The sequence below is a fragment of the Benincasa hispida genome, chromosome 8, assembly GCF_027475165.1.
Source record: "Benincasa hispida cultivar pf3 chromosome 8, pf3_genome.v1.1, whole genome shotgun sequence".
Classification (NCBI taxonomy): Eukaryota; Viridiplantae; Streptophyta; class Magnoliopsida; order Cucurbitales; family Cucurbitaceae; genus Benincasa; species Benincasa hispida.
The window spans coordinates 32941928-32953288 of NC_143485.1; the positions used below are offsets into that span (position 1 = coordinate 32941928).

General features: G+C 32.6%; 1 protein-coding gene across 1 annotated transcript; it reads right to left on the bottom strand.

Annotated features, from left to right (window-relative positions):
- On the bottom strand, positions 1-2525 carry LOC120084013 (tetrahydroberberine oxidase-like). The gene is made up of 2 exons (XM_039039918.2): positions 1606-2525; positions 1-882 (listed from the first exon to the last, which is right to left on the bottom strand). Exons 1-2 carry the CDS (start codon positions 2492-2494, stop codon positions 119-121), a joined length of 1653 nt encoding a protein of 550 aa, XP_038895846.2. The 5' UTR covers positions 2495-2525; the 3' UTR covers positions 1-118.
- Positions 2526-11361: the final 8836 nt, after the last annotated feature.

Sequence of the window (11361 nt, forward strand, 5' to 3'; positions counted from 1 at the left end):
TTGGATAAAAACATTTTATTAAGAAATACGTCTGAACATAAGAGAGATAAAATTGAAACTTTAAAAAAAACACAAGAACATAGTTCTCAATTTTTTAGTACAACAAATAGATTAGAAATTACAATGCACTAAAAAATTCTTCAGTGATGCCAGTAAAAATAGGTATACTTTGCTCGTGTTTAAAGAAATTAGAAGGATCAACCTTAGTTTTAATATACACCAACCTATCAAAATTGTTCCCAAAATATTTCATCCCCCAATTCCTAGCACGCTTGTAGCTCGTCTTATCATACTTATTGTTCGTTCCAATGTCAAGATCTCTATAATTAACATATGCTACCCTCGGTGAATTTGATACAAAAGGAGTCATGTAATCATAGATCTCTCGTATCCAATTCAAATGTCTTTTCTCCGCCTCCACGGTTCCATTTTTCCACTTCGCAATATACCCAATTAGATACATATAATCACCTCTATGTGAATAAGGAGTTTCCCACTCATAAACTTCACTCATTCTCCCTCCATAAGGAACAAACATAATTTGTGCTAATTCTACATCTTGAGATTTTAACCTTTCCCACATACCCTTAATTGAAGCCTTTGGAATACGTTCCTTAACATAGTCGGATTTGATCTTAGAGATTTCACTATAAAGACGTGTTCTATTGAGCAAAACTTCAATTGGATCTTCTTTTTGAAACCAACCCATCAATAGAACTGATTCAATCCAACTTATTTCTAAGCAATCTTCTCTTTTTAAACCCAATTGAGAGAAAGTTGGTTTCAAGATTGTCATAAGTTCTTCTGCTTTTCCAAGAAACTGCGCTACAAATGAAGCTATTGGGTTTATTTTGCCTTCTTCATCTTCGGTTACCTTCCCACCTTTTTGTATACGTCATCAAAAATTGAGATCGAGTCATATATAGGTCATCATGCATTGAATTAAAAAGATGTTTGTTTAATTTCAAATGATTCTTACCTTGTCACATGAGTTGACTCGAGAACAATTATTGAAATTATTTAACATCAATCGGAAACAAAATTTAAAATTGCATTTAGTACCTCTATATTGTAAAATATATGTTAAAATACTACTTGACTTTCAACTATATGTGATTTTGGTCTCTATATTTTTAAAAATATTCCTTTCCTTTTTTTATCTCTATTTTTAAGATTTCAATATAAATTTAATAAACGATGAAACTTTTTTAATACAAATTTATGATTAAATTTTATGAAATTTAATGAATGAAATGTCATGCTGATATTTTGATAAAAAAAATGACACATAAAAATGAAGAACGAAAAGAATACGGATATATATATATATATATATATTTTAAAAATGTAATATTCTTAATGGTGGTCACTAATTAGTGACTAAATAAGTATTGTCAGATATTATTTTATTGTGAGTAGTTTTTAGATGCATCTTGATACACTCATTTTTGTATATTTCATCGAATCACACGTCAATAAAGAAAATATTTTTTAAAAAAAAATAAGAAGAATTTATGGTAATATATGATGGGATGGTTTTCTTAGTTTTAGGAAACAAAAGAGATTGGAGTAAGTAGTGAAAGGAAAGTGTTTGATAATAGTTACCAGTCAAACTAATGCCAAGCAAAAGATTGGCATCCAATTTGGGAGCCACATATTGCCATTCATGGATTAGCTTCATTACATCTTCCTCCAAAGTTCTATTAGCTTCACAAACTGTAACCGTGGCCGGAACCCGAACCAGCTTCACCTTCCAAGACACGACGATCCCAAAGCTACCTCCGCCGCCGCCTCTGATGGCCCAAAACAGATCCTCCCCCATTGACTCTCTATCATGCAACTTCCCATTAGCATCTACCAAGTAAGCATCTATCACATGATCAGCCGCAAGTCCATATTTCCTTATCAACCACCCATATCCACCGCCACTCAAATGCCCGCCGACGCCTACCGTCGAGCAAGAGCCAGCCGGGAATGCTAGTGTTTGGCTTTTCTCAGCAATTCTATAATAGAGTTCACCTAGAGTTGCGCCAGATTGAACCCATGCATTCTCGTTTTCAACGTCAATTGCGATGGATCTGAGATTTATTAGGTCAACGACGATAAATGGGGCGTCGGAGATGTAAGAAAGGCCCTCAAAGTCATGGCCGCCGCTGCGAGTTCGAATTTGAAGGCCATGGGATTTGGAACAAATGACCGCTGCTTGAATGTGTGAAACATGTGAGGGAGTGATTATGGCGAGTGGCTTTGGGGTTTTTTTAGTTAAAAATCTGAGATTTTGAACGGAGAAATTCAAGACTGAAGAATAGGAAGAGTTGATGGGAGTGTAAATGACATCAGAAATTGGGTGTGTATTTAGAGACCCATAATCAAAGAGACATTGAACAAAAGAGTCGGATTCTTGAGTGCAAAATGAAGTTGTGGTTGTGGTTAGAACAATAAAAATAATAAAGGCAATTCGACCTAAAGGGGCTGTTAATGGAAAACACTCCATCGCTATTGTTTCTTTGTGTATTGAAAAGATGAATTATTTATAGAGAAAAGTGGATGGTTATCGTGTAGTTGAGCTTCTTGATGAACAAAGTGATTGATCTGAATCGATTTAATGAATTTTTTATGTTCAGAACTTATTTTAATATGCACGTGAAGACGCGTGCATTATTGAATATAGAACTAAAAGAGATACTAAATCTCATAATAATATTCAAATGGATCTATGCATTAATATTTTTGGTCCCATATTGAGTGTAAGAAATTAAAGTATTGGTTCGATTCGATCTTCATTAAGATCTAAATTATTTAATCAAATCAATTTGGTTTGATTCGGTTCTTGATTCAAACGCAACTGAAGGTTGACAAAAATCCCTACGATCGGAGTGGGTAATGTTTTATTAATTTCTTTTGTTTTTATTTTTTTCACAATATATCTAACTTTAACTTTATATTAAATTTACAATAGAAAATATAAAATGTTCTTTAATTATTAATTTAAATCCATAAAACAATAATAATACTAATTTATTGTCTAAAATATTTGCAATTTTAATATAAATATCAAATTTTAATTATTTTAAATAAATAAATTATAAAAATAAAAATATAAACGATAAATTTTTCTATGGAAACTTATCCCCGAATGGGGATTTCTGACCCGACCTTGACTCCTCAAGAAGGAGAATGGAGTGGGATGAGGATTACAAATCCCCAAATTTGCATTCCCAAAATCCCATCTCAGCCGTTCATACACATTCTCACGTCTCTCTCCTCACTATCGTGTCGCCGTTCCTTCTCTCTCACTGTCGTCTGCTATTAGTCCTGGTCGCCGACTGTTGGTGCTTGTCGTTGTCTGCTGCTTGTGTTGGTCGCCATCCACCGTTGGTGTTTGTTGTTGTTCGCTGCTAGGAAACAAACTTATTGCAAGCATCAAAAAATCGACAAACGATTTGGGATCTTCTTTCAAGAGTGTCAAGAGTCTAATTACTTCATCTTCCTCTAACCCATTTCTTTTGGGTACTTCCTTTTCACATAAATATGAGTTTTCTGTTTGTTCTGGTGGGTTTTGATTTGTATATCTATGTTGAGCTTCTCTTATTTTGTAGATTTGGATATGTTTGGGTGGGTCTTTAATCCATTTTGGGAAATCGGGAGAAATAGCAAAATCAACGGATGCCTTTTGATTTTTGGCAAAAACGTGCCGTACACATGACATAGTTTTTTTTTTTGAGTATTGTTTAATTGTGATATCATGTATAAGATTTGACAGTTTCATATATGTTTTATATATGTTTTGATTTGATTTATCAACTTTTCGAAAATATTTAGAACTAATCAATCTTTAATTTGTTTATCACTATTTTGATTTTAAGTTATAATATATCTCTAGATTTTATATTATTTTATTCATTTTTATTACTTTAAATTTGGATTAACTTTTTTGTCTTAATTAGGATTTTACTCAATATTTTATACATACCATCATCTAACAAATTATATATTTCAATTAAATTTTATCATTTTTTTTATTGTGACGTATGTAGTTTAAATTTAGTTATTTTGTAATATTTGAAAGTTATTTTGAATTTTTGAGGATAAATTGAATTATTGTGAAAGGATAATTCATTTTAAAATTTTGCTTCAATGAAGAATTTTAGAATTTAAATTTTATTTTAAGGAGAATTTGAGATTTATTTCAATTTTAATTTGATTTGGAAAATTGAATTAAAATTGGGAGTTTGAGTTTATTTTTATAATTTGGAGGAGATAACAAAAATTAAATCGATTCATTGAGATAATTGTTTTGAAATTATTTTTTCAAAAGAATATGAGATTTTAAATCCACCTTTTGGAAGTCCCGGAGAGGAAGATGCATCGTGAATCCCCGCTGCCTCCTTGAAAGAGAGATGTCCTGAACCACTATATACGATGATATACTTGCCCGTAACTAAAATGATTTCTTTCACTTCTGAATCCCAAATAATTCGGGGCTCTTGGCTTTTTTGTTCTATTAGATTTCTAAATTAGGGGTCGATCAAATGGCTAGTGACATTGATCACAAGAAGCTCAGCAAACTCTTGAAATAGACCGATTCCCTAAATGCTTTTCTGGATATTCCTTGGTCGGGTAACAAAAATGTTGTATTTTCCGGCAATCCAATTTTTGAAAATTGTATTCAGATGAGAAGGAGAGGAGTATATATATATATATATAAAAGCTTGTATTAAGTTAAATGAGAGCACAGATACTTCATGTGAGCAAAAAAATCAGTAGATACCGATACTTCCAGATACTTCCCACATATGTATCTGACACGCGATTTGACGTATATATACTTTCAGATACTTTCCTAATACATATATGACACGCGATTTGACGTATTTTTTATTTTTTAAAGAAAAAAAACAACATAACTTATCTAATCTTTCCCAATCTAAAATTAGACAACCTATTTAAAAAACTCATTACTCGAGTCTGAAACTAAAAGAATAAAAAATAAATAACGGACCAAACCCTAAACTAGAATCATCTAATCTCCATTTCACATTTGAGTTCAAGTCCACCAAAATATAAATCATTTGGATATCTTCAACAATAAGTTCTTTGATTATCTTCATATTTCTCTCTCTAATATTCTTCTTTTCTTTGCAATATGAGTCATTTTTCTATTACATTTTATTAACTATTGTACTTCAACATCGTAGATGTTACTTTTTTGTATTGTTATTCTATTTTGTGCTATTGTTATTAACTAATTGTATACTAAATTTATTTTCAAGGTATCAATATCCTCGTTTTTTAGAAATATATATATTAAAAAAATATATAAAAGATAACGCATCATTAGACATATTCGTATCTTAATATCGTGTAGGCGTATGTGTCTGTGAAACACAGATGAGATGAAATAAAAAAAAATTAAAATAAATTTCTCTCTCTCCCCTTTTCACGTACATCAAGCAGACCCCCCTTCAGTAATTTCCTTCCCGTAACGCAGATGCTGAAGCCTTAGTCGCGCCATCCGATCGTCACGCCCAGCCACCGGATTTACTCAACCGCTCACCGTCACGATCGTCCGTCGTCCGCCTGCCGTTTCCGTTCCGTTCGTTGACGCCGCTGCTAGTTGCGGGTCAGTTGGGTGTGTCTAGATCCCACCGTGCGCCGCTGCCTGAATCCGCCATCCTTTATCGCCGCCCAACCCTCTGTTCGCCACTGTCGTGGGTTGTCGCCGCCAACACTAAACCTCTCTTGAAAATTTGATTTTGGGTTAGATTTGAGATTTTGAATGTCGCTTAGTTTTGGAATCAATTTGGTTAAAATCTACTATGTTTGAATTTTCAGAATTAAGATTTGAAAATTTTTGTGAAGTTGCATCAAGATAGAGACCATTTTCGGTAAGTTTTTGAGTGAATTCTAGCACTTTGGCCTTTTGGGTTAAGAGTAATGATGGAAAATAAAGTTATTAAATGTAGGATTTTGTTTTATGTTGAGGTGGCCAAAAGAATTTGGTTTTGGAATTAATTTCGGACCAAAAACAATTTCAGTAAAATTAAATTGGAGACATTTGGATTATTTTGTTTAATTGGATTTAAATCTCAAAGGATTAATTTAAATTCTAGATTTATTATTTTAGGATAAGGTTGCTAAATTAAAATATGTAATTTATGTTATAGGGTTTATTCAAGTCTTTCAAAGGTTTTAAGAAGATCAATTACGTGGATTAAAATTTGTGACCAAATTTGAGGTAAGTAATCTTACTATTGGAACCACCTTTGTGCCGGATAATAAAAATTTAAGAATAATTTGAGGATTCTAAAAATGTTAGCATCGAGATGCATGAGGATAAATAAGCTTATCTTAATTGTGTTTGAAGCATGTTATGATATGAGCATGAATTAAATTTTTATATGATTTGATATGAGATTGCATGTGTGATTTAATTGCATATTTGTGGGACTATGTTTTATGATGCATGTTATGTTTGATAGTGATAATTACCCCTACTTGTAGTTATTTACCTATCAGAGATTTGTGTTTCTTTCGGGATTCACCAGAGGTGGTGATCTCCTTCGGAATTTCACCAGATGTTTGTTGTAACGACTCGACCTCTCGAGTACTCAGACAAAGGTCACTACGACTAAATACACATTTAAAACCCAGATATTTTGTTAAAAAAAATTCATTAAAACAATAAGGATAGTTTTTCCAAAATAAACTAAAAAATAAATAATAAATAAATAAATAAAACTTTTATTTGGGACCTCTAAAAATAATATTCATAAAGAAAACATTCAAAACATAAAAATTTGTTATCTCACATTAAATTCGAGTTTCAAAACATTCAAATAACAAAAACATAGACTGAGCAGAAGCTTTATCTCACATTAAATTCTAGTTCCAAAACATTCAAATGACAAAATAGACTGAGTGGAAGCAATTTCTCTTGTCCCCATATGGCTCTATCACAGGTCTAATTTGTCACTTGCCAACCCGTTCCTATCATTCCCTGAAAAACATAAAGGAATAAATGATGAATATAATAATACCCAGTAAGTGACCCGCTACTGGGCCCTCTAGAGCATCGGTACCCATCATATCTAGTGATCCTGAAGGAGCATGCATCAGTCATAGTGTGTAACTCAAAGGTCCACCAATCAGTCATAGACATGAACCCAAAGGAATATGAATTAGTCATAGACATGAACCTGAAGGAATATGAATAAGTCATAGACATGAACCTAAAGGAATATGAATCAGTCATAATGTGTAACCCGAAGGTTCACAAATTAGTCATAAACATGAACCTAGAGGAATGTGAATCAGTCGTAGTGTGTACACCTGTCCAAATAAGAAAAATTAACCGGAACCCTATAACTTAGCATGCATCAGTTTTTATATAACTCCCGTATTATATTTTATAGTTGTTTAACTTAGGGGTAAAATTTCATATATATCCTTAGTCAATTGTACAATCATCATAAACAAAGCAGTCCAATCCAGTCAGTCAATACCATTAAGTCATGTAGTTCAATCAGTCATAAATTATCAGTCCCAACAGTCTAGAATACACAATCAAATTCGTCTTAGCAGTCTCAAGAAACAGTCCATGTAATCTTAAGTAACTAGTCCATGTATTCTTAAGTAAACAATTCAAGTAATCTTAAATAAGTAGCCCAAGTGGTAAGGATGACGAACCATTGGACGACGAACTAGTAGAATGGCATTTACCTCAAGTTTTAGTCAATATGAGCTCAAACAACCTTAACTTTTATTTGTCCAAAAGATCATGAACCAAGTCCTAAGTGATAAACTAAAAATTAGGATTTCCAAAATAAAGCCAAAATTCCCAATCATCCAATTTACATCATCCATTAAGACCAAATATTTACAGTCCTAAGGTCCAATTACTTACCCAAATTGTCTCGAAATTGATCTGAACAACACTTCAAAATCTTTCGATTCTATTAAATTAATAAATCAATTAATCTTATTGAAAAGCACCTTGAATGTCTGCAAAAACCTTGAATGTGTGCAAAATCTAATTTCAACGTCAAAACAATATGGGTGAGCCAAAACTTAAACCAAAATTTGATGGGTATTCAAGATCTTCCATGAAAACCCATAAAACACCAAATAACTTATCCAAGATATCAATCCCAATGACAATGGCATCAGCGGCGGTGCCAACCATAGATAGGCAGCGGGTGTTTCTGTTGGACAACATAAATTATTTAGGCCAGCGACTGATAGCGAGGGTGTTGCATGAGGAGGGTTTGCTAGAGTGAGAGAGAAGGAGAATTTTCAGTTTTATAGATATTATTCAGCAGCGATTACAAACAAACAAAAGCTTCGATCCAACCATTCAAAATAAAACTCTATATGTCCCGAACAGATTGATCAAATTTGAGCACGATCCAACGGTTCAAACTCTTGTAATCGATAATTTTGTGGAGGTTGTCGCTGAAAAATCGAATTGCTTTCTCTCTGAGTTTCTGTCTCTTTTCACTCTCCTTTAATAAATCAATGAACTTCTCAAATTACATTAATTTAGGCTTCAAAAACGAAAATTAAATGGCATAAAATCCATCAATTTGATACCAATTAAATTCTTTCAAATATTTAAATTAATTCAAAACCACAAAAAATTAGTTATCTCCTTAATTGTTTTAAGTTGGCTTAAAAATCTAAAATCAAAAGGAGCCAAAATTCAATATTTTCAAGATAATTAGTTCGAATATTTAATCAATTAAATTCAATTTAACCAATAAAAACTTTTCAATTATTTCAATTTAATCCCAATTTCCAAAAATGGAGGAAAAATTAAAATTCAATAATTTTAGATAACTAACTTCAATTTTCTTGAAATTCGGGATGTTATATTTATGTTTCCCTCGGGATTAATACCCTAGAAGTTTTCTTGTAAATATTTATTATTTATGTTGGATTTGTTTGGAAGAATTCAAGTTTAGGATTTAAATGATTGGCTAAATTAATTTCAATTTATTTATTTTGAATTAATTTGGATTTAATTTGACTTATGGTTAAATTGAATTATTTTATTAAGATAATTTGATTTATTTGTGAGGATGGAAGATTTAAATTAATTTGGAGGAAAAATTTGGAAAGGATTTGAATTTAAGGAAAGATTTTGGATTTAAAGAATTTTGAAAATTTAAGGGAGAATTACAAATTACAAATATGATTTTGGAATAAATAAAAGAATTTGGAATTTGGAATTGAAGAGGGAAAAGGAAATTGAGTTGTTTATATTAGTAAAAGAGAAGAAAAAGAAGAAAAAAAGAGAATTTTTTTCTCTCTCGGTTCACGCGCACGAAGACTTACCCCCAAACAATCTTCAGTTTTGCGTTCAACCCTTCTCGCCGAGACCCAGTCGCCAACCCCTCTTCATTTAGCTGTACCCTCCTCCGTCCATTGAAGCCATCGCACCGCGCTGTCGTAGGTAAGCTCGCACGATTTGTTCACGTCGCCAGAGCCGTTGCGTCTTTTTGCCGCTCGGTTTCAGGGTTCGCCGCTGCTGAGTCTCGCACTGCTCTAGTCATCAGTCGTCGTTGTTGGAGTATATTAACAAGCAGCAGAAGCAACAAGGATCAATAAGTACTCTAATTCATTAATTTTGGCAGTAATTAAAATATGTTCATACTAAAACAGGAGGGTTTCAAACCATACCTTTTTAGAACTCTTGAAATCTTGATTCCCAATGCAAATTTCTTCAAATATTATTGTACACCACCTCAACCATACCTTTATATATTTAAATCATATTTAAATATTAATTCTCCTATTCCGTTTAATTCTTAAAATTAAACGTGTATTTATATTTCATATAATTACCAATTCTTTTAATTTTAATTTGAACGTTTCAAATTAATTTATCACGTACTCTAGAGTTAATCCATTTACGAGGGACTTCGCGGACATACAGATCTTGGACTCCAACGATCCTGATCCGAGATTAATTGGCTAAACTCATTACACCGAATTAATCCTCATTCATTAACTAATGAGTCACTCCACTAAAGCCCATAGTTTTATGTAGATATATTATGTCCACTCTATAGAACCATGATTAGGAAGTTGACCCTTCATAGGTTGTTCATAATAACGGCTGGGTCAAATGTCTGTTTTACCCCTGAGATTACCTCTTGTTCCTTAAGTCCTACTGATCCTCTAATGAACAATTGATTTGTGATCCGATCAACAAACTGAGTTCCTTTTGGGCCAATGAGAGGGTGGGACCCCTTGTTTAAGACATACAGTTAGCACTTAAGGGAACAGCCTCTCTACTATCCTTAGAAGTGGGTAGGAGTGAATTCCTTCTTGTACCTTATATCCCCAGCTATTTACCCGGTCTTACCCCTGAAATGGAGGTTTATTGAACCGGCACTGTTGAGCCAACTCTTACCTATGAAAATCTAACGATAATAGGCGTTCATAGTTAGCTCAAGGTTAAAGTCAAGTTACCTATTTCATCGCTTTGATATAGTCAGTCTTAAACAGTAAACAACGTTATAAAATAAGAGTGACTGATTTCGTAGTTCGATCTTGTACAAACCTATTTGCATAGGACACCTCCACTCCTTATATCATAACATGTACGAATTAGGATCACTTCGTTTGTAGCACTTTACAACTCTTTGTAACAACTATAGAGTAGGCCGCATCCAATAGTGTTACCAGAATAAGGCACCCAAGCTTATTCATATACTATAGATCATTTTGACTATTTACTCGAACATGATCCACTTTGATGTCTCCACATAAAGTACAAATACTCATGTAATAGTCATAGGTCTTTTTAGGTTTATTGGATTTCTAATAAGCAATACATATATACAATAACAACTTATTGAATTTTTAGAATAAGTTTTATTGTTTACAAACCATGAGTTTTAGGACATAAAACCCAACAAACTCCTACTTAGACTAAAACTCCAGTGGTAACTTATATATACGAATATATAAGACCGAGTTTCTTAGTTTTATAGAAAAATACAATAAACTAGGGCATCCCATATCCATGGTCTACCATTCGGTATCCCATACCCGATATTTCTACCACTTGCCCTAGGTTATTTACCTGGTATTCCTAGTCTTACTAGGTGATTCTCAAACACTTTAGCCGAGAGAATCATTGTAAATATGTTAGTGTACAATAGACTTCTTATTAAACTATATGAGGAATGCATCTTATTCTAAATAATGACCAGGAAGTCATACTTTCTTCCCATTACATTGAGGTACTCTAAACTCTTTAAGTAAGATGCATCTGATATGTCTTAACAACTCTTGTTAACAGTGTTAATAGATCTAGAAATCTTTAAACTTTATATACTTTGATCTAATTGA

What these genes read in the sequence shown, in the direction of transcription:
- LOC120084013 (XM_039039918.2), bottom strand. Translation starts at nt 2,494, where the DNA reads ATGGAGTGTTTTCCATTAACAGCCCCTTTAGGTCGAATTGCCTTTATT. An exon ending in GCTTGGCATTAGTTTGACTG is followed by an intron (nt 883 to 1,605) that starts GTAACTATTATC and finishes GTATACAAAAAG; the next exon opens with GTGGGAAGGTAACCGAAGAT.